This window comes from Ips typographus, linkage group LG1 (genome assembly GCF_016097725.1).
Source record: "Ips typographus isolate SLU linkage group LG1, UJ_Ityp_2.0, whole genome shotgun sequence".
NCBI classification, from domain to species: domain Eukaryota; kingdom Metazoa; phylum Arthropoda; class Insecta; order Coleoptera; family Curculionidae; genus Ips; species Ips typographus.
In genome coordinates this window covers 25,651,851-25,675,519 of record NC_138422.1, presented here as the reverse complement: position 1 = coordinate 25,675,519, position 23,669 = coordinate 25,651,851, and the positions used below count along the sequence as shown (strand labels likewise).

Here is a 23,669-nt window from a genome sequence, read left to right as displayed (position 1 = left end):
GCTGATTATGCAGGGAAAGATAGAAGGAAGAAGAGGCATTGGGAGAAAGAAATATTCGTGGCTTAAGTACATAAGAGACTGGACAAACCAAACAAGTATGCCAACTCTCGCCAACATTCAGTAAATGAATAAGCCAAATTAAGAAGAAGACTTGATGAGAATTTTTTCAAATTGAGCTCTCAATCAAAATGTTGGAAATTAGTAAAAAGTAGCAGAATTTAGCTGTTGGCTTATTTAGATATAATTTTTTTTGCCGTAATTCTCTTCAATGGGTAGTTTTTCATATGCAGTACTTTGCATTCTTCGTCGGCAAGAGTGGATGAGCAATACTGTGGCAAAATGGACATTCCACCCAAGTTTTACACTATTCCTGTTCAAAGGTTATGTATTGGTTTGTATTAAAACAAACAAAAAATTGGGACAAAATTGAATCCTGTAAACAAACACTGCATTTTGGTGCCTGACATTTCCAAGCTAATTCCAATACATGATTTAAAGATGAAACGCTCTTTTTTCCGGACGTTTGTAAAATCTGTAATGGAATTTTGGCCAAAAGCTACAAATTGGCGACAGTAATTCTGGGTTCATGGCATCCGAAAATAACGTCACCGACCGGTAAACGATGATGTAAACCACGAAATAATAATTTTAAAATTAGATCTACCGGTAGCGCTGCCGGCGAGCAACACCGACGCAATTATACATTGTTTTTCCAATATTTTTGTAAACGTGCCTATTGGATTTCCAAATATATTTCGTGTTTCCGACCAGTGCTTGTTTTCAATCAATCCTCCATCAATGGCTTACTGCTGGGATAATCGGGTGATGTTTGTTGTCAGATACTTGTATGGTAAGGAGTTGCTTATTTTATGTAATATTGTGGAAATAATTTTCCTGTCAAGTGGTTGTAAAACTGACAAGCAAAAATTATCACACTTTTACGAAAATACTTAGTGACTTTTGTATTTTTTTTTAAGATATCGATAGTAACGGCTACTTAGACGAAAGAGATTTTGCCTGTTTAGCCCTTAGAGCCACGATAATTGAAGGAAAAGGCGAATTTAGTCAATCAAAACTACAAGAACATCAGCACATTATGTTAAGTCTGTGGGAGGAAATTACTCAATTGGCAGACTTTAATAAAGCAATAAAACTCTACAATAAGTAAATTATTTTTATAACGTTTCTTCTGTTTTAGGAATTACTAGAAGAAGGTAAAATATCAGTAGATGAGTTTAAAGACGCGGTACAACAGTGTTGCATGGGAAAACGTTATGAGCATTTGCCTCAAGCACTGAAAATGTTTATAGGTACTTACTAATATTACAAGTATTTTTGCAACAACTACTATAAACCCTTTTTAGACTCAAATTTTAAAATGGTAGATATAAATGACGATGGTATAATCGACGCGGATGAATATAGATTCAGCTGTATTACAAAATATCCAATAGATGATGTGGACGTCGTTGATGACGCTTTCAAAAGCTTATTGAACGTAAATTTTTGTTTGATGTGTGATTGAAAAGGCTATAACCATTCGATGCTTACTAATGAACACACAAGTTTCGTAAAACAGTGTACGCACAACCGCTGCTGTAGGTATTTATGTCTGCATAATAGAAAAACAATAATTTTTAACAGTAAAAATAACTTTGCAATTTTACTCCCTTGTATCTTTTAACAATTTCACAAACATAGCTTTTGCAATAGGTACAATGTGTTATTCACCCTGTATTTATGGAACGGTAACACTTTAAAACATCATTAACCTGGAATATTTTGTGTCCAGACCAATATACAACTTAAACTGGACACCCAGTATATTAACTATCCATCGAAGCTAAATCTACTTTTTGTGTTTTTTTTAGGATGACGACAGAAGAAGAGGCGGTATTACATTAACCAGATATCAAGAACTCTACGCTGAATTTTTAGGAAATCCACAAGAATCCTCAGCTGTGTATCTTTTTGGACCATTGTCTGAGTTTTTTTGTGAATACGAAGTTGTGGTCCCTTAAAGTATTTGAGACTGTTTGTTATAGCAAATTTTTTATAAAACCCTTCGATTATTGAAGTGTAAACGTTTTTTTTTGTGTTTGTGGTATTATAATTTTAACCTTCATTTAAGTAGGATGTTAATAAAATATGGTGACGCAATGGTCTGTCCATAATTTTGGTGCTTTTAATTTTTTCAAAACAGATTTACGAAGAGTTCTTGCACAAATCCGGAGTAAAACAATGTTCTCATATTTCAAATAAATCCCTGTATACAGGGTGGTCCAGTTTTAAATGTCAATAATTCACTATTCGATAACCAATCAAAGTTGACATGCATTATGTCATTTTCCTAAGGAAAATACTGTCGTTCAAAGTTCAGTTAAAAAAATCCGTATCTTGTCATAACTGTCAGACCTTACTTTTCTTGTTCAGTTTGAAAAAATAAGTAGGTTAGGTTAAGTTAGGTCATCTACTTCTTATAAAATTCTGATTTGAAACTTTCGTTTACGAGATAATTGAGTTATTACGTTCAAAGAACCAAAATCAACCCCACCCAACTTAAAAATTGTCTTGCAAACAGTGAAAATTGACTTAAGAGGCTTAAAAATTGTCTTTGTAACCAGTTTTCATAGTTTTCCGACAAATTGAAAGACATTAGTCTTGAAAATTGACTTGGAAACTGTGAAAATAGACTTGAGAGGCTTAAAAATTGTCTCCGCAGTCAGTCGTCATATTTTTTAGATAATTTTGAAAACTTTAGTACTGAATTTCTGACTACAAATTCACACATTTAAACTTTAAAAATGGACTTATTGGTCACAAAAAGGTGACTCTGAACCAGTTTCATAATTTGAAAACACATTTCAATATTTTAGTCTTGAAAATAGTTTTAAATACAGGATATTGACATTAGATTCATGAAAATTGAGTTGAAGACTAACTTTTCATTTTTTTTACTTTGCTTTTCATTTTCTTAGATCTCTCGACAATTTTTAAGACTTCAAAACTGCTTTCAGATTGGAAAATCGAGTTTCAAGACTATCTTCGTCAAGTTTTTGACATAGCAGACTTAAAAAACAATTTGTACATTATCCAAAGGCTTTAAAATGCCATTTCAAGCTTTGATACTATTTTAAATTGACTTTTACACACTTCAGTGTTAATAATTTGACCATTTCTTAAATATCTAAACTTTTTTATTGCTTTAAGGCTGATTTTAACCTGAAAAATAGAGTTAGGCTCTTCTCGATCTTCACAAGGTTTTGACTTATCAGGCCTGAAAGCCAGTTTGTACACTATTCATTAGTCTGGAAAACGTCATTTATTAATTTAAAAAAATATTAAATTGACTTCTACACTCTTCGGTGCAACACATTTCTAAGAAATTCGGACTGTTTTTAGTGTTTTAACACTGAAAAATCGAGTTTAAAACTATTTATGATAGTTAATATAGTGAAAGTTAAGTTTCAGACACTCCAGTGATGAAAGTAAAAAATTTGGGCACGATATTAGTCTTGAACACTATTTTTTTAGAATTGAAATAGTCCGAAAATTTAATTTGAACTGTTACCAGTGTTTCATTGAATTCTAGACTTGTTTTAATCCAGAAAATTGAGTTGTACACCAATTAAAGTGATGAAAATAGACTTTTAGATCTTTAATTTTAGTAAAGTCATTTCTACCCTTAAAATCAAATTCCTTAGGAAGCGTTCTTCGTATTTTTTTTCGTATTTTTTGCTGGACTATCGAATGGTGAATTATTGACACTTTAAACTGGACCACCCTGTATATTTTTGCATACTTTGATCGTAAAATCATGGTTTTATTGCATACATTTTGTGCTTTGAAATAAACAGCAACGTTGCCAACTTACTTAACAAAATCTTCAAGTTAAATTGGTAAGTAAGGGTTAACTGTCCAAATTTGAAATTTTGTAAAAAAATGTTGTCAAATTGTACAAATTTTTGTTTAATTACTTCAAATGGTTTGGTCAAAATCATTAAATTTATGTTTTTTCAGTAAAACCTTGACTATATCTTCGTTATTTGTTCATATTTCGAAAACACACTGCAAGTGAAAGGAAAGTCCCAACTTTGGAATCACCCTGTATAAAACCTACCTACAATAATCAGAATTCCAAAATTTAATATAAAATAAGTGTTTTCATTGGAAAATCTTAAGTTGATGATCGTAACGTATTTTTGTGCTACCCTCTGTATACATGAAATGGGGAAAAAACTAACATATAAATGTAAAATGGGGATATTCCATATATTTGCACCATACTGTATGTATATTATTATTTTTTTTTGTATATTTTTATCAATTTCAGATATTTTTCATGAATCATAACCTATACTAATTCGCGGTTTCAAGATATTGACGTTTGAAAAATTACATTTTCATTCACCAGAATGAGATAAGAGTAAAACGACTTGCAAAAACAAGAACATGTTTCTGTCAAATTTCTCTCAGAAAGTTAAGATAAGAACATGCAAGCCGTTTTGCTCTATCTCGTTCAGGTTAGAAGCTATGACTCCTCAAAATGTAAAAATGTCATTTTTCAAACGTCGATATCTTAAAAACCGTTGCAGATAGATACATTTTTGAAATCGATAAGAGTATTCAAACAGATAATTAAATACAGAGTGTTTGTTCTACTTATTTAAAAGAAGCAAAATTTGGTAAAACCAGAGGTGTCATAACGTTAAAAATATTTTAGTTAGATCGGAATGTTGATTTTACTATGTTATCAAATATTTAAAATTGATGTTTTTCGTCGTGGGACACTCTGTATGTATGATACTACTGTGGAAGAATAAAAAAACATTCCAACGGTCAAACAAATTATATTACAAACTTTTTAACAGCTCACAGCCATACTAGAACCAAAGAGTCTAGAACATAAAAACCACTTAACCTAATATTGACAACATTAAACTTATTTTTAAATATCACAGTGAGAATGCTTTGAAATACAGCAAAACGCTCACCACAGATTTTCATTATATTTGTAGTAACACCTCATAATTACAAAACACTTAAAATACTGACTAACACCAATCAAGAAAGTATGTTTGTGAAACTTATAAATAAATCAAGAATAATAGTTAAATGAATTGTCTTGGAAGCCACAGCAACGTGGGACTACCATCCAAAAGGTAGTGACATCCAAATCAACGTTTTTTCTTTTAATAAAATCTCTAAAAGCCGCCAACTCAAGCTCATAAATTTCGTCCCAAGTTTCCAAGCCAGATATTACTTTTAAACTGGGACAACTGTCTAACAATAATTGTACGGTCTCCATATTCATATCGATGGCATACAGTATCATCAGCCCTTTCAAAAACTTCATCGGATTCGCCCGCAATATATTCTCCAAATTGTCATGTCGAATAAAGGTGGAGCGTCCTATTTGGAAGCATCTAATGTTCACCGTCCTCGAAAGGACGACTTCCAATAAACGTACGCTGTTGCGTACATTCCAAATAACTTTCTCCAAAGTACTAAATGCTTGCCGATTCAGTTGAGTTTGAATCGATGGATCATCAGCAACGAAGTCACATTCGCAAATAACTAAGCTTTTTAAACGACAATAGTTTCCTATTACTACTAAAAAATCTACAGGCATCCTCTGGCAAAACTCCAAATGTAAATGAGTCAGTTGTTGTCCGGATGTTTGAAAAAATTGATAAAAAGATGGCAAACGTCGAGAAGCACTGCCTAATAGCAGTTCTTGTAAGCAGTTCATCTTATTGATTCCTGTCAAATCTGTAGTTCTAGTATTTAAATACAACGTCAACTTTTCAACGTTTGGGAAAAAGTCCACCAGGCTTTTTAAATCATTGGTCCTTACGTCTTGTACCATGAGTTTCTTTATATTGCTATAAGAACGCTTGTCCAAAAACTTCACAATCAATTCAAAGCTGTCACACGTACCGAAATCTCTTAAATTTGGTAATTTTGAAATCAATTTTGCGTATTCGGGTATAGTTATTGAAGTACGGTAAATCTGAAGAGCTTCTAAATGTTGACACTTGAGCAAATTGTTAACGCTTAGGTCTGTGACTGATTTGGAATGGGCAATGTCAAGAAACTGGATATGCAAACAATTCTCAGATATAACCTTAATGATTTTGTCATCACATGAAACTTGTAAGCGAACCGAACGTAAGTTTTTCATCGATTGAAAGCCTCTTAAAAGTTTAGCCTCGCAATCTATCGCTTTCCAGTCCATAATATTAAACGCAAAATTTACTGCTTTCAAATTTACCATTTTGGTAAGATTTTCGTAAAAAATTAGTGAAATTCTGGTGGGCCAACGCGAAACGTCAGCGCGTTTTAACTTTGAACTGAATACTATTTCGGACAAGCCAATTGCCACATCGGTTGTAGATAGGTTCTTTGGCATCCAAGGCCTGCACCAATAATCAGCAGGGATATTATATGTATCACCGATTATTAAATTGTCGATGGCCTTCAAGAACTCATCCGCCAACTCATCATGTAAATTCCAGGGAACGTGCGATTCCAGCGTTTCGCTAAGTTCGTCTATCGCTTTTCGGAGGTGATGAACAAGCTTTCCAGGATTCTTTTCAATTTCTAATAGAATCCACGAAGAAAGTTTCATCAAAACACCCACATAGCGTTTTATGCAAAGCGTTTTTAGCGACTCGACTTTCTTTAACTCGAGCATAATCTGAAACAATGGAATTTACTATTAGTATTTTACAAGTACTTTGAAGCAGCAAAGATGAATGAACTAATAAATAAAGAGCAGAATAATGTATTGAAATGTGTGAGCTGGCTAATTGCCCGGATATTAAAAAAAAAACAACTGATAAAAGAAGAGCAGAATGTGTTGAAATGATTGAGCAGGGTAATTGCTCAGAAGTTTTTAAAAGGAAACAAACTTAAAGAAGAGGTGCTGAAGAGTATGTTATAATGATTGATCAGACTAATTACGCAGAAATTTCAAGAAAAACGAACTGAGAAAAGAAAAGCGGAATAATGTGTTGATTGATCTAGTTAAATGAAAGAGATGATATGAATTAATCTAGTTAAATGCCCAAAAAGTTTTAAAAAAATGAACCGATAAAAGAAGAATGGAAGAATGTATTCAAATGATTTGAAGTAACTAATTGCTCATAAACTTCAAAAGAAGGCGAACTGATAAAAGAAGAACAGAATGTGTTCAAATGATTGAGATTAGGGATGGGTCGGTCCGGCCGGAATCAAAAGCGGAAAAAAGTGTTGAAATGATTGAGCTGGATAATTGCCCAGGAATTTCAAAAAAAGGCGAACGGATAAAAGAAGAACAGAATGTGTTGAAATGATTGAGCTGATTAATTGCTCAGAAAATTCAATAGAAGACTAACTAATAAAAAAAAGAGCGGAAAAAAGTGTTGAAATGATTGAGCAGGGTAATTGCCCAGAAGTTTTTAAAAGAAAACCAACTTAAAGAAGAGGTGCTGAAGAGTATGTTATAATGATTGAGCAGACTAATTACGCAGAAATTTCAAGAAAAACGAACTGAAAAGAAAAGCGTAATAATGTGTTGATTGATCTAGTTAAATGAAAGAGATGATATGAATTAATCTAGTTAAATGCCCACAAAGTGTTAAAAAATTGAACCGATAAAAGAAGAATGGAAGAATGTATTCAAATGATTTGAAGTAACTAATTGCTCATAAACTTCAAAAGAAGGCGAACTGATAAAAGAAGAACAGAATGTGTTCAAATGATTGAGATTAGGGATGGGTCGGTCCGGCCGGAATCAAAAGCGGAAAAAAGTGTTGAAATGATTGAGCTGGGTAATTGCCCAGGAATTTCAAAAAAAGGCGAACGGATAAAAGAAGAACAGAATGTGTTTAAATGATTGAGATTAGGGATGGGTCGGTCCGGCCGGAATCAAAAGCGGAAAAAAGTGTTGAAATGATTGAGCTGGGTAATTGCCCAGGAATTTCAAAAAAAGGCGAACGGATAAAAGAAGAACAGAATGTGTTTAAATGATTGAGATTAGAGAGGAGTTGGCCGGCCCGAATCGTTCCGTTGGTTCTAATCCGAGATCTCGGACCGAATCCAACATTTTGCAAAAAGTACTTTTCAGCCCGGATCGGTTTAGATTATTAACTAATTGCCCAAAACCTTCAAAAGAGGACTGCAAAGATGAACTAATAAATTATACTAATGACTGATAAATGAAGAGTAAAAGATATAAGTGAAGAGCTGATTACTTGACTATTAACATGATTGAGCTGACTAACTGCTCAGAAATTTCAAAAATGCAACGTGATAAAAGAAAATGGGTTGGTTCAAATGATTTGAAGTAACTAATTGCTCAGAATCTTCAAAAGAAGACTGATAAAAGATGAGCAGAAAAACGTGTTAAAATGATTGAGCATTCAAAAATGCAACGTGGTAAAAGAAAATTAGTTGAAATATTTAACAAACAATTCCAATAAGACAAACTGATATGAGAAAAGAACGGAAGAATGTGTTGAAATGATTGAGATAATACAATTACTCAAAAATTGTAAAAGAAGACTTACTAACAGGCCCGAACTTACATTTTGACAACAATAAAGCATTTTTTGACTGTGACGACACCCTAGATTTGTTTGATTTTCAGTATAGGACAGTTTTATCTCCAGCATTTATACCTACAATTAGTCAATAAGCCCAAATAAAACCCAGAAAAAGTGAAAAGAAAACGATTATTTTATCTGAAATGAAATTTGAATGAGATTTGAATTAACATGATTGAGCTGACTAATTGCTCAGAATCTTCAAAAGAAGACTGATAAAAGATGAGCAGAAAAACGTGTTAAAATGATTGAGCATTCAAAAATGCAACGTGGTAAAAGAAAATTAGTTGAAATATTTAACAAACAATTCCAATAAGACAAACTGATATGAGAAAAGAACGGAAGAATGTGTTGAAATGATTGAAATAATGAAATTACTCAAAAATTGTAAAAGAAGACTAACTAACAGGCCCGAACTTACATTTTGACAACAATAAAGCATTTTTTGACTGTGACGACACCCTAGATTTGTTTGATTTTCAGTATAGGACAGAGTACAATTAGTCAATAAGCCCAAATAAAACCCAGAAAAAGTGAAAAGAACACGATTATTTTATCTGAAATGAGAAGTAATTTTAAAATTTAATTTGGTGTGCGAGTTTCTATTGAAATTGGTTTACTTTGATATCGTCTTTTGCTAGTTTTTTGCTATACACACAACAAGATATTTGAAATACTTATTTACATAAAAAAGCTGTTGTTTGGAAAGCCACGTGCACCAGTAACTATTAAAATCTAAACGAAAAGTAAACTTGAAGATTTTAGTAGGGTTTTTGGCTTTTTAATTGTGTCAAAAGGTTTGCATTTAAACTTTAATATAATAACGTTATGTATTCATTAAACTTACCTTTGTTGGAGTATTTAGAAATGGTGCAAATTCAAACAAGTTCAAGTCAACGACTCAACTAGTGGTAGGTTCAGAATGAACTGCCAAACTGATGGTTCCGTTTAGATAGAAAATACTGTTGTGGGGTGGTTTTGCTACCTGCTCAAACCCTCGAACTAACGGCACCAAACTTTCCTTTATTCCGGGTAAAAATAGGCAGTTAAGGAAGGGAAAAAGGTTCAAATCAGGTAGAATATTTGTATGCTTTTCTGCAAGTAGGCATGTATTTTTACTTAACAAGAAATGCAAAAAAAATCTAAATAAGTAGATAGCAATTACGACTATTGGTGAAAATATACAAGGTGTCCAAAAAAGTTTTATACATAAGTTTTTTAGGGTTTTTCAACGCCTGTCTACTAATAGTATAAGTAATTTTTATTATACATGGCTGATCTTAATTAAACTCGTGGCATAACAGATATATTTTCAATATTGATGTATAATTAAAATTATACATATTTTGTACAGAACTTCTTTCCACACCTCATATATGTATTATTGTTATTATAATAATCTATTTGTTATATAAAAGGTTGTATATTTCGTGTTTCTGTCCAAGGTCTAGAGTACACTTTCATATAAGCTTAGGGTACCTAGTTTTAGACATAAACACTTAAGAATATCAAAACAAATGTGGTTTTATAAAACTAGTAAAATAAAAATAATTTAAAAATAAAAATGAAAGTTAAGCAGTACTTTGATTTTTTGCCTTATTACTATTATTTTACCTTTTAAACAGTTTAGTAAACATATCAGGAACGTTCAACAAATATTTTAATTAATTTTAATTTTTAAAATATTTGTTATTACATTTTATTGGTTTTATAAACGCAGCATGCAGCTAAATACTACATTTTAACACTTTTTACTTCCTTGATATTAACATAACGTACATAAATCAGATCCTGCTTGAAACAGTTGAAAATGGAAAAATATAAGCCAAATCACTTGAAAATCTATAAAAACAACATAATATTGGTTACGATATGTATAACGTGCAAATAATGAAAAAATAGTACAAATAATAAAAAACTAAACAATTCGGCAAACAAAAAGTAGAAAAAACTACAAAAAGAAGAGGAGAAGAACAACTGACGTGTTTCTGTCATCTGTCAGTTTTTTTTTTCTTTGAAGTTTTAGGTTATGTGGACTACATATTTACAAATTTTACTTACAAATATGTATAAATTGCAAAATTAGTGATGTTTCCTTTCAGGTCGCGATAAGTTTATGTTGTGGAAATATTTTTATTGAAGAGAAAAGTTCCAGAAGAATAATGTAGAAGTTTGTACCTCAATGTCTATTTACGGGTATGCATCTACTAAAAAAGCGCCTTCAGAAGGCCAGAAAGTCGTCAATAAATTGCCAGCAAGTACAACATTTTGACGACAAAAATAAACCTGCAAAAAACGTAGTACTCAAGACTGATAATGTAAACTCTAATCTTAATAGTCCACTACATGAAATTGCAGTCAGAATGTTTCACTTCATTAGAGAATTTATGTTGTTTGGTCTTATTTTGATGGCATATTCAGCTTTTACAAATGAGTAAGTATGTTTCAAATTGCATAAAGGTCCTAATAAAATTTGATTTGCAGCCCTCCAAAGGTGTCAAAACCACCATCAGCCTATCCATTTTTTCCAAAACAGTCAATAGTGAAAGACTTTTATAGAGGTGAAATAGTAACTGCCATCGAGCATGCTAGAACATCAGAGTTTTCATTTATAATGTTTTATGCTCCTTGGGATGCTGAAAGTCAGGCTGCCAGAAAAGAGTTTTTGATTGCAGCCAATTACATGAAAGATACTGTTGTTTTTACTGCAGTTAATTGTTGGCAACCAGATGGTTACTGTAGGAATCAGTATAGCAAAGTTTATAGGTAATTTTTTGCATTGTTTTGGTGATCATTTTAATAGGGAGGTTTTTTTCAATGTCCCTGAATATGTGACTTGTTTAAAGTATTTCTCACCAACACCTTATAGTAATATGTAATGGAGAATCAGAGATGATACATATTTTTGAAGAACACTGGATCATATTATATTTTTTGATCTGCAGCATTTTTTATATGAGATGTCAGTCAAAAAGTTTAATTTTTTTGTAATAAACCCTATTTATTTTATTTTAAAAACAAGTTTTAACTGACTCAACAACAATATGAGTTCCACCTGTTATTTGTATGACTTTGCTATTAAGTTGTGGATAACAGAAGATTAACCCCATTTGATATAGACATATTGGATGTATCTTTTAAAAATATTTTCAAGATGTACTGGTTGTCCCAAATGCAGAAAAAGTATCAAAGTTGTATTTTTTCAAATGGAATACCTAGTATTTTATTTTTTTCAGAATCTACTTTGAAAATAAAAGGTAATTTTATTGATGTTTGATAGGTTAGAAGAAATATTAACATTTAAACATTCAACCTTCCTTTGAGATTTATTGACCAAAATTGGTTTGGGCGCTGATAACAGATTAAGTTTCTTTCTCATATAGGAAGTCTCAAACAATTTACTCAAAAACTTAATTTTTTAAGTAATATAAACTTATCCCACTGAACCCCACCTATTTTATGGTTACAGTATATGCAAAATAATTACCTATCGAAAATTATTAAGGTTTCATACCTCTAATTGTTAATGTTTTCTTGGAAAATCGACATTTTAAACTAGAGCTGACTTTGACTTTGATTTTTGATATTGTTCAAAGATCACTTGGTATCTTTTCCAATTACATATCCATCATTCTAATCTAAGTAAAGTTCTATTTGCTATACAAGTTACAAAAATAATTCATAAAAATGTTTAAAACAGCGACCATTCGACTACAAACACAAACATACCTACTCCGTTTTTTAATCCTTCAGCAACATTATTAAGCATCTTAATGGATATACTTCTAGAAATTTCGCTAATTCACTATTTAAGCTGTTATTTAAAACAGTTTAAATCTGTGGTAATTTCTCAAGGGAATCAAAAATCACTCAAAATCGGTGCGAGTTCGAGAAATGTTGACTTTCCAAGAAAACGCAAACAGTTAGCCATAGGAGACCTCAATGATTTTCGATAGATAATTAAATTTTGCATCTACTTTAACCATAAAATATGTGGTGTTATTAAAGTTTAAAGGTTGCAATTATTGGGTACAAATTTTGAGACATCCTGTGTGAGCTAGACAATTTCTCATCCATCGATCCTAAAACTTAATCATTTAGCAGTTTCCAAGCCAATTTTGATTGATAAAAATCAAACAGAGGTTGAGTGATTAAACCTTAAAATTTGTTCTCATTTTTTACAATGAATATCTGAGAAAGTGTAAAGTTTAGACATACCAAACTTCAATGTAGATTCTGAAAATCAAATAAAATACTAGGTATTCCATTTGAAAAGATATAACTTTCATACTTTTTCTGCATTTGGGACAACCGGTACATCTTAAAAATATATTTAAAATACCTCCAATAGGTATCCAATATCCATCCCAGACTCAAAACTTTGTTGAAAGTGAATACTTTAGTCAATTTTCCGTGTCGAATAACGTAAATAACCCTGTATAATTTTAATTTTTGGAATAATTTATTTGAGTCTTGTTTTTTTTTAATATAAACTAAGTAGTGATATATTAACTATTTTTTTATTTTAAAGCACAGTATTACATAGTGGAAAAAGATATGCTTAACCAAAAATTGGATTTTTTTTTTGTTTTTTTTTTTGGATAATTTTTAAAACCCTGCCATTTCAAAATGAATCAACGGATTTTAATGCGGTTTGGACTGGCAGTGGGCTTGTTTAATTGGCTTTTTGCTGACCTGAAAAACTTTTACTGTAATGTACTGTAACTGCCCTATACAGGGGGTAAAGAAGTGTGTGCAAAAAAGTTAAATTTTCAAGTAGTCCCCAATTGACCAATAATTTTTTTTGGTTTGGTTTTCATAGAAGGTAGTATTGTTTAAATCAATATGTCGGGACGTTTTTGGGTATTTTTCAGTTAAAGGGTCTCAGAAAATTTTGATTTATTCGAAAAAGACAACATTGCAGTACTCAACTGCAAATTAAGTTATGGCAGCAGCTTTTTCTTTGTCATTTGAGGGTGTAGTACCAGTATTATCTGTTACTTGGTTTGATAGCAATCCCTTGACCAATAAGACCATACAGGGTGTCTAGAGACAGGGAAAGTGGGAGAAAAAAGATTAGTTTTAAGTTACTTTGTCACTTTACCAATTAATAATTTTAAATTTTTTCTGACATACTAGCTTGCTGTTTAGACCAATATCTCGGGATGTTGTTAGACTTTTTTTTATTAACGGCATCAATTAATCCCGCGAAAATAGATATAACAGTGTGCAATCTTGAATTGAACTATGTTAGAAAGTTTATATCTGTCACTCAAATGCTGTTGTATGTTCAATATTGACTGTTACACAATCCTAGGACTTTTCAGGACAAACCCCATGCTTGAAAAGACTTTACAGGGTGTCCAGAGACAGTGAGTAAAACTTGAAATTATTTGCACAAGTTGTGCTCTTTAACTGACTTTAGACACCCTGTATGGTTCTGTGGGTCAAAGGGATTGACTTAAAATTATGTAACACAAATATGGGACTTAGAATGACAGATAAGAGCTACTACTGCCTTTAATTCGAGATTGAGTGCTGGTTTGTTTAATTATTTGGAAAAATCGATATTTCTTGAGATACAGGACGTTAATTGGTTTTTCCGTCAGTAAATCAAGCTCAATTATAGTCCAACCCGCCTTAAACTTTAAAAAATCATTTTCCTGATTGTGGTGGCGCACTGTTTATATTAAATAAGACATCAGAGCCTCAAATATAAAAAACATTAGAAAAAAAAAGTAAGTAAATTACTTATTGTGTGCTGCTGGTTGTAGATGGCCTGTGATTATAGCATATCCTTCCTTTGGCAGTGGAATACAATATAATGGACCAGTTATAGCATCTAATATGATAGCTTTCTTAAATAAGCTGTTACATCCAGTTAAAAGAGTTATCAATGAGACTGGTTTTGTATTTGAAGAGGTGACAAAATTTGATATTCTTAAAATATTTGCATTTGAATCTAACTTTTTATCTTTAAGGCTTACCTAGTAGCTCATTTGAATGCTTTGCCTAAAAGCACGGAATACTCGGTGTTCTACACAGTTGCTCTAAAATATTTAGAAGCTGACTATGCTGGTCGCGTTTCCTTTTATGTGAAACCTGACAGAGATACGACAAATAAAATATCTTTGTATCTGTGGAATCAAGTTAGGGTAAGTTTTTCCAATGAAGTAATTAGCTAGGCTCAACTTTATGCACAAATTAACAGTGTTAACAAGAGAAGGTAGCAAAAAAATTAAATGCTTCAAGTTTTGCAAATATAAGCAAATGTTGATCATTGTAGTTGTACCGTTTTTTCTCTAGCGTGAATTAAGTTGTTTATGATCAATAAATAATCTTTATTATTGCCTGTATTATCAAATAAAAATTATCAACCGTATTGGAAGACATCAATGTGCTATAGGTATAGTATTCTATGCCATTAAAGGTATAATTATGTAAAAAAAGTGACAAATTTTTATCATATCTTATTAATTATTATCAATCTCCCCAATTATTATCAAAATCCGTACAGGACATTGCGAGCTGAAAAAACAGATGAAAAACAATTGTTAATTAAGTTTGTTTCGAAATTTAAAATGTGATTTGTAGTGTGATTGTAGTTGGATCTGTACTGGAAATCATTTTGCAAAACGTCGTGTATATATCAACAAAAACAACCAGCCCTGAGGGCTGAGGGCAAAAACCTAGAACATCTGTGGCTTCTTCTTCTTCTCCAACAAGTTTAACAAACTCTAAAGATGCAAAACTTAACAAAATCTAAAGTTGTGTTTTTTCGGTTAATCGCTGAGCTGCAAAAGTGGATTCAGTCTCTGTCCATGCCTTTAAACTTCTCAAATGTTTAAATTTGCATTAGTCTCAATTTTTCCTTTTATATTATCTTTCAGCTTACCCTAAAATTTAAAACACCTTGTTTTAAGAAATTCACTACTATCGACTATTTCTTCTAAAGGTTTTAGATATCGAACCAGGAAATTGGAAAGTAAGCACTATTCTGCAATGGATCGTTAAAAACAGCGAATCAGTTTCAACATGGATAGCGCCGTCTGGCTCCAAGAGCTATATGCTTTCTGATCATCTTCAACCTGGGCCAGCTTTAATTTTGTTCACACCTAAGAATCCGTTATATGATGGATCAGACTATTACATGATGGTACTGCGATTATATTCAGCAAAATTTAAATACTCTCTAAAATTACATCATTAAATGTTACAGCTGCAGGAAATAGCTTATGAGTACAAAAACTGTGATAAATGGAAGCTTACTTTTGATACGAAAAATAAAAGAATAAGTAGGGTTGTTGCCTGTACATTTTGCAAAGTCTGAATAGATTTTTTTTAGGTAACATCTTTGAATATAATACTCTTAAAAGGACATGCACTGGAATAGTAAATCCAGTAAAACTTAAAAAAATTACCTCAGTGATAGCAACTGCATCATTTTTTAATTCAACCACTAATAAATTAACAAATTTTCAGAACAACATTAAAGCAGGCTGTGAGATTATAACTAAAAAATCAGATTTGTTGCATAGTTGTGAGTGTCTTGATGGTAGTATCGAAGCTCAGAAATCTTATGGTACATTTCAATCTTATACCACTTCTATGTGGCGTTCAGGTATTAAACAAAAATAGTAATTTTATTAATATATAGAATAATTTAATTTTAGAATCTGATCCAATGTCAATGGAAAATCTCAGGCAATGGAAAAGGAAAGAGAAGTGTCGAATGTTTGTAAATTCGGAAAAACTTTATCCTGCTGTGTTTGTTCCTGAAGATTCGAGTGATGAGAGCAATATTGATTTAAGTGATCTGTGCGATTTTGATTTGAGTACGAACGAAATTTCAAACACAAACGAAAGTCTCACTTTTGTCGCAATAGACAGTTTGAAGTATTCCATGTTTGCGGAAAGATTGGGTATCGATCTGACGCTAATGGCAAACATGAGTGCCGTAGTAATATTGAGTGAAAAGGTAAGTATAGACAGGAGGATTTATGAATGAAAACACGTCACTGTTTTGTTTAAACCAGAGCCTTATTTGACTGTCAGGGTATAAACGTTGTTATATCGTTGGATAGACAATAAAAAGGTCTTTCTAAAAAATACTACGCTTTTCTTCTCTTTTTGCGCTTATTTTACTTCATTTAAGGGTCTTTAGTATAAATATGCCCTTTGCTGTGCATTGAAAGCCTTATAAAGCAAAATAAAAATTAGGCTAAATTGAACTTTTGACAAAAATGTCATTTTTACAATTTTTGAAAGGTTGTAACTTTTTTATTTGAACTCCAATCAATTTCGGTAAATCGTCATTAGAAAAAGGATAAAAAATACTACAAAATGACTCAAAACTCGCCTCTCTAGCTCTTAATGTTACCGAAACACTGTATAATATACTGTATGTATATCAAAATGTAGTTAAAAAGACCTCTAATACCCCATTCAATTTTTTTTAAGTGCTTTTTTGGGCTTATTTTACTTATAATAATAATAATAATAATAATAACAGTCTTTATTTCGAATTGTGATTAGGATAGAGTACAATGTACATTATCAACTAATACAAAGGAAATAGCGTCATGGTAAACTATGAACTATGTAGTACTTAAAGATACTTATATACATTTTCAGCGATTTTTCCCTAAATACAGATTTTAGAGAATAAGCAATTTTTATTTAACAAAATAATCCTCTATAGTGTAGGGTTCTAATTCAATTAGTAAATTTTTTACTTCTTTTTTGAAACTTTTGTCCGTCAATGTTTTCAGCCTGTCTGGTAGGTTGTTAAATAGGCGAATACACATATATTTTGCATTCTTCTCAGTGAGTGTTAATCTATGTTTTGGACAGTTTACATCTTTTTGTCTTGTGTTGTATGTATGATTGACCTTGATGTTAAATAGGTTTTGGTTCTTTTTAAGAAAGATGAGACACTCATATATATAAATTGCATAAACTGTCATTATTTTATTTTTTTTTAAAGATGGATCTGCATGAATCTTTGTATTTCATTTTGAACATTAATCTAATTGCCCTTTTTTGAATTACAAATACATTCTGTATTGAAGTATTTCTACCCCAAAACATAATTGCATACTTCATAATTGATTCAAAGTTGGCAAAGTACAATATTTTAAGGGCCTCCAGGTTCAGATAACCGGAGACAATTCGAATTCCATAGCAAATTGAGTTTAACCTGACTAGCAGAACATTTATGTGATCAGACCAATCTAGAAATTCATCAATCTGCACTCCCAAAAATTTTGTGTTCTTGGCTAGTAATTGGCTCCTGTCAGTGAGGTGTATTTTAGGTTTCTCAAATGTACCTTGTTTTGTTGAAAAAATAATCACACTTGTTTTTTCCATATTTAAAGCTAATTTTTTTTTTAAACCACTCAGAGGTCCTTTTAAACAGATCTTTTCCAGACTGAATTAAAGTGCTGATTTCCTCTTGACCTACAAGTAAATTTGTGTCATCTGCAAAGTTGACGATTTTTTCATTTTCTTTTGCTATAGAATTCAGATCGTTCATGTAAATTACAAAGAGTAGTGGCCCCAGAATACTGCCCTGGGCTATTCCATGTTGATTTTCTTTTATATTTGATGTGTATGGCTTGCTCTCCCTAAATAGTTTAACCTGTTGTTTCCTATGAGATAAGTAAGAATCAAACAATCTTAGGGCCTTACTTCTAACTCCATAGAGTTCTAATTTTTTTAACAATAGTTCTTTATCTACACAATCATAAGCCTTAGATAAGACTAAAAATATACCTATTCCTAGTTTATGGTTCTCTATGTGTTGTGTAAACTGAAAAATTGCTGTTTGTACTGATCTTCCGGCAATGTAGACATGTTGATAACCACTGAAGAGATCGCACATTATAAAAAAATCTGTTAGCTGTGTGTATAAAACCAATTCAAAAATCTTTGAAAAGGCTGGAAGGATGCTTATTGGTCTGTAATTTCCTATTTCATTTTTATCACCTTTCTTATAAATCGGTTTAACTTGAGCAATTTTCAATTGATCTGGAAAGCATCCCTGTTTGAGACTTTTATTTATTAAGTATGTTAGTGGCTTGGATATATGTGGTAGTACCAATTTAACTATACTTGCAGGAATCTCATCTATACCACTTGTTATTTTGTTTTTTAATTTTGCTGAAAAATCACACAGTTCCTTAACTTAATTTAAGGTTCTTTGGTATAAATATGCCTTTGCTGTGCATTTGGGTGCCGTTTGGAGCAAAATATTGAAAATTTTGATGTAGATGATTGTTTTGCTAGAAGCCTTATAATTGATCATTATTTTTTGTTCAATTTTCAGGCACTCTTTTATTGGGGCCTAAATAACTTACTATTTGATTGACTGATTTTTATTTATTTTTATATGTCGAGGGATGGCTAATGAAATTGGCTTTCGAAAAATGTGGCTACAGGGGTTGATATCTTGAATCGTTTGGAAGTTTATACTCCTTTTCCATTAACTTGGAGTCAGAGAAAATCTATTACAACTGTTTGACGTTAACTGTCACTGAATTCGAGAAAATGCATTTGCTGTAGTTTATACTTTTCTTCAAATAATTTGGGATCAGAGAATTGATTATCTATTACAGAAAATGTCGTGATTTCGTATTGTTCCTATTCACACCCCAACTGATCTTATATTTACCTAAAAAGGTAATAAAACCATACGGTTGTCTTCATTTTAACTGAGACTCACTGTAGTCCTATTGCTACAAAACATTTCTTTCCCTATACTGCCATCATTCCGGAACCTGATAGATATGTAGATTGAACAAACCTCAACATAGTCCTGACATTCTGTAAAGACTTATTCAATAATGTTACTTGCAGCTAGAAAGCCATTATATTATGGAAAAACCAATAACAAGTGCCAATTTGCGAGAGTTTATTAAAAACTTTGTGGATGGCAGTCTAACTAGATCACGCAAGTCCAGTGTATCTGTTTCAACGAAGTCCCAACCTTTATACACGTTCAAGTGGAATCAATTTAATAACTCTGCGTTGGTGTACGTAGAAGAATTGACTAGCAAACATTTCTTGGAAACTTTACTGCAATCAAATCAGGTAAGTTTGTAACCTCTGGAAAACATAAGAATAGTTGTCTGTTTGAAAAATATATTTTTACTGGCGTATCCTCCGTCAAAGTACTTTCATATTTCCTGCATTGTAAGTATAACAAAAGTTGCTTGTTTCAGGCAGTGTTAGTAATGTATTATTCGAAACAATGTTCGCACTGCAATGGAATTTCGTACGTATTTTTGACACTCGCTCGAAAGTTGTCATTGGTTGATAATTTGCAATTTGCTCGCATTGACGGAGATGCTAACATTCTTCCTTGGGAGTATACTATGGAAGAGTTTCCCACGGTTCTCTTCGTTCCTTCAAACCAGTAAGTTGTATCGCTTATCATTTACAACGTTAATATGATGTCCAATTGAACTAAAAGTGGATTTCTTGTAATGGCAGAATTTAAAGTGAAAAAATTGGCTAGTTTGCTCAGAATGTATTTACCAAACTCAGTAATTACCTGGGGAAAAAACTTATCATATTAATTTTAAATTGCAGCAGAGCAGTTTACAGAATTTGATGTAATTTATATATTTCTAGCTCGTTGAGTGCAACTGTTACACAACAAGTAAACTTTTAACCCGGAAATGACAAAAAACAGTGACATTCTAATTTCTATTGGCCATTAATTAAGATAGTTATACAGGGTGGTCCGAATTAATTGTAGGATACTTAAAGGGTAGAAAGTACATGAAAAATAAACGCCAAAGTGCCTTATAAACTAGGGTCGAAAAGTGCCACCTAGCGGAGCTAGCAGGCTTTAAAGGTGTGCCCCTAAATTTTGAAGGTAAAAAATACAGTAAATTTCTAGTAACTTTTTTTCATCATGCATTAGCTTAAAAGGCACTTTGGCGTTTATTTTTCATGTACTTTCTACCCTTAAAGTATCCTACAATTAATTCGGACCACCCTGTATAATATGTTTTTTGAATTCCAGAAAAGACGAGACCAGAGTATTTCCTTCACACATGTCCTTCACTGTGCCAAATCTTTTAACATTTATTATAGCTAATGTGGACGGACCCATGAAATTACATGTCATGTATTCAATATGCATGCATACTCAGGTAAGAGTGTATCTTCCTTAACCTGACAATCTTAAATTGCCATTAGATGACATAATGTTTATGTAGTATGTTCTGTAAAATTGTTTATTTTAACATTCCCTTCCAGTTTTACAATACATACACATCAGTATAATAGTAAAAATGAAATCAATACAAAAACTTACTTCTATAACAACTTCTTGAATAACTTAAGTTCAAAAACAACTTTTGGTTCTTTCTGCTCCAGATTTTTCACAGACAGAAGATTATAAGTCAAACCTTCACACTCAAGAACATTTTCCAGGGTTATTTTTCTACCATTACTTGTTTCCAGTTTGAAAATTCCTTGTCTTTTTGCTGTTACAGTTTCTCCCTTCTTGGCCACATTAGTTTTAATGTCACTATTAGTCACTTGGGTTAAATACTGTCCTTGATTTGATCCAATTAAATGATATGTTGCTCCACTGTCCACAAAATCTCATTGCTTCAATATTTTCATTAAAACTGCAAAAAGCTACTTCTTCTTCCTCTGCAATATTACATTTTCCTTGTTTGAATTTCAGTTTCCTGCATTCTGATTTTTTGTGTCCCCTTATACCACAATAATGACACTTGTATGGAAAATTTTCACTTGAGGTCGCACCACTTCTATAACCAGGAGATACATAACGATTTGTAGTTGATGGTCGTTTGTTTACTGGCTGACTTCCTGGATGTCTATATCCTTTTCCAAAGTGTTTTCTTTCTTCATCTCTTCTACCATAAAAAGTTGGGATGTGTCTTCTTTTACCTTTTCTTGTCTTGATTCCTCCATAAGTAATTTGTTCTTTACAAAATCAAGAGATGTGTTACTTTCACCTTGACAAAAAATAATATCAATTGCAGTGGTAACTACTTGATAGTTCTCTGGCATTCCAGACTGTGTCATTTATGTTTCCACCACAGTTTTTTAACTCTGAGACTGTTTTCTCAAATTCAAATAGAAATTCACTGAGTTTTCCTTTTCCAAATGTTTATTAATTTCTTCTGCAAATGTACCTGGTTTGCTATTCTTTGCTTTTGAAAAGTACCTTTCAACTCATTCATGATTTCCTTATCTGTAGTTTTGGTTTTCACCATTTCAAGAACATTATCAGCCAATAACTGAACAATTAAATTCCGAGCTTTTATATCGTTTTTATTAAAAACTGCAAGTTCATTTGTGGCTTTTGATTCCGGAGGATCTTTCTCCAAGATTTCCAAAACACTTTGTTGCTCAAGACACAATCTTACTCAAAACTCCCAATTTGAGAAGCTGTTTCCATGAAATTACACTTAAATTACTTAGGCAAGCATGCAAATTTGTGATCTAATTCAAGACGTGCGTGTTTTTTCACCTGCTTGGCGTCATTTAAAATTGGTAATTTTGACTACATCAGAGAGTAAAATAAAATGTATGATGTCTAAAAGACACTGACAGAAATATGTTGTGACGTCATTTACCTACTTACTCAAATTTAGGGTAAAACTTTGTAGATAATAAACTCTGATAAAGAATTATTACTTTAACGATTCACATATTTTTTTCAGCTGCAGCACGAGAAATTGGCTTGTTTCGCGTCACTGCGCACCGAAACCATTGCTCTTATTGGCAAAATGTTAAGGGAGTGGAGAAAAGCCGACAATCGACACAAACAACGTGTTTTACATCAGTTGAAGCATCTCAAGCAGTTACAGTTTTTATTGAGCCATTCGCCAAATGACGTGTTTGCAGTACTTATTTCCTTAAAAAATTTGAAAGTTTATTTTTCGGATGAACCACATGTCGGACTTAGATCGCGAAACGAATTATGATTAATTTTTATCTTATTTGGTTGGTTGGTATATAAGTATTTAATTTAAAACATCCTAGATGTACTTGGGTAATTTATTTATTTTAAGTTTATCTATTCCTACAGTAACAAATCACACTTTTCTAAATGTTTTATTTATATTATCATTATTATTATATTAAATCAAAATATTTTATGGCAAGAACTATGAAAAGTTCTGTGATCTGTTCTCAATACAAAAAAAAAACAGAAAAACAAATTCCGTACATACATTCTAGGACACTCACAGATTCTGTATTTTTCCCAATCAATTTTCACACTAAACATTTAAATTGTATGAATGTACAGGGTGACATTCATACATAGTGATTTTTTTTGCACCTTTCCCTTAACTTTTATTCTTCATAAAAACATGCTAAACACAAAATTTGTAAGGATTTATTTTCAAAAAAAAAATGTAAATTTTTGGCAGACGCTTTTTCGCTCAAACATGTACGCCTTTTTGTGCCAGTACTTAACAAACACCCTGTATTTCCGAATTTCAACAAATCATATACAAAATTTTATACAACAATTTTTTTAAAAACACATTTGAATCCTAACAGTTAGTAGTGGTTCTCACGCTATTGTAACTTGTAACGTGTTTTTTTCAGTTTTTCGAGTTGTTTCCACTCAAGGAAACATACAAGTGTCCTCTATATTCAATGTTATTGGAAAGTGTTATGACTTTTAATGCTGTGATAAACCGAAAAAAAAACACGAAATTATTTGGTCTGTAAATAATTTTAAATTAATTAATATATGCGTTAATTTTATCTGTCATAGTTTTATTTGACATTACCGTTTAGTTTCATTTGAAACCAATTCAGTAGTCCTTTATTGGATTACTAAAACCGATGACGAATAATCAATTTGTAATTTTTCTGCAAGCAATAATAAATCAACAAAATGGAATTAAAGAAATTCATAAAATGTTTTGGTTTTTGCTAAATATCTTAATCTTCGAAAACCGCAATTCTCTCCATTTACTACTCTCCCTTCATTGAACATCGAACAGCGTTAAGTGCGTTTTGAAGTAAATCGGTAGGGTGGTTTCATACAAAATACACAGTCAAGAAGAAATAATAAAA

At 31.8% G+C, this 23,669-nt stretch overlaps 3 protein-coding genes across 3 annotated transcripts; 2 read left to right on the top strand and 1 right to left on the bottom strand.

Annotated features, from left to right (window-relative positions):
• The first annotated feature begins 660 nt into the window (after positions 1-660).
• Positions 661-2,174, top strand: Scp1 (Sarcoplasmic calcium-binding protein 1). The gene is made up of 5 exons (XM_081995765.1): positions 661-850; positions 978-1,144; positions 1,199-1,310; positions 1,365-1,498; positions 1,872-2,174. Exons 1-5 carry the CDS (start codon positions 799-801, stop codon positions 2,019-2,021), a joined length of 615 nt encoding a protein of 204 aa, XP_081851891.1. The 5' UTR covers positions 661-798; the 3' UTR covers positions 2,022-2,174.
• A 2,660-nt stretch (positions 2,175-4,834) lies between these two features.
• On the bottom strand, positions 4,835-9,577 carry LOC145740291 (uncharacterized). The gene is made up of 2 exons (XM_081995742.1): positions 9,436-9,577; positions 4,835-6,700 (listed from the first exon to the last, which is right to left on the bottom strand). The coding sequence occupies exon 2, from the start codon at positions 6,695-6,697 to the stop codon at positions 5,099-5,101; it is 1,599 nt and encodes a 532-aa protein (XP_081851868.1). The 5' UTR covers positions 6,698-6,700; positions 9,436-9,577; the 3' UTR covers positions 4,835-5,098.
• Positions 9,578-10,642: 1,065 nt separating this feature from the next.
• LOC145740281 (thioredoxin domain-containing protein 11) lies at positions 10,643-23,354 on the top strand. The gene is made up of 12 exons (XM_081995728.1): positions 10,643-11,022; positions 11,073-11,354; positions 14,363-14,510; positions 14,570-14,743; positions 15,544-15,744; positions 15,808-15,883; positions 15,934-16,209; positions 16,262-16,566; positions 19,446-19,679; positions 19,811-20,004; positions 20,620-20,749; positions 22,298-23,354. The coding sequence occupies exons 1-12, from the start codon at positions 10,787-10,789 to the stop codon at positions 22,559-22,561; spliced, it is 2,520 nt and encodes an 839-aa protein (XP_081851854.1). The 5' UTR covers positions 10,643-10,786; the 3' UTR covers positions 22,562-23,354.
• Positions 23,355-23,669: the final 315 nt, after the last annotated feature.

Bases quoted from the DNA above. Each gene is read 5' to 3' on its own strand.
- Scp1 (XM_081995765.1), top strand. From the start codon at position 799: ATGGCTTACTGCTGGGATAATCGGGTGATGTTTGTTGTCAGATACTTG. The intron at 851-977 runs GTAAGGAGTTGC...TTTTTTTTTAAG, and splicing joins TGTTGTCAGATACTTGTATG to ATATCGATAGTAACGGCTAC. The intron at 1,311-1,364 runs GTACTTACTAAT...AACCCTTTTTAG, and splicing joins AGCACTGAAAATGTTTATAG to ACTCAAATTTTAAAATGGTA.
- LOC145740291 (XM_081995742.1), bottom strand. From the start codon at position 6,697: ATGCTCGAGTTAAAGAAAGTCGAGTCGCTAAAAACGCTTTGCATAAAA.
- LOC145740281 (XM_081995728.1), top strand. From the start codon at position 10,787: ATGCATCTACTAAAAAAGCGCCTTCAGAAGGCCAGAAAGTCGTCAATA. The intron at 14,744-15,543 runs GTAAGTTTTTCC...TTTCTTCTAAAG, and splicing joins ATCTGTGGAATCAAGTTAGG to GTTTTAGATATCGAACCAGG. The intron at 20,750-22,297 runs GTAAGAGTGTAT...TATTTTTTTCAG, and splicing joins CAATATGCATGCATACTCAG to CTGCAGCACGAGAAATTGGC.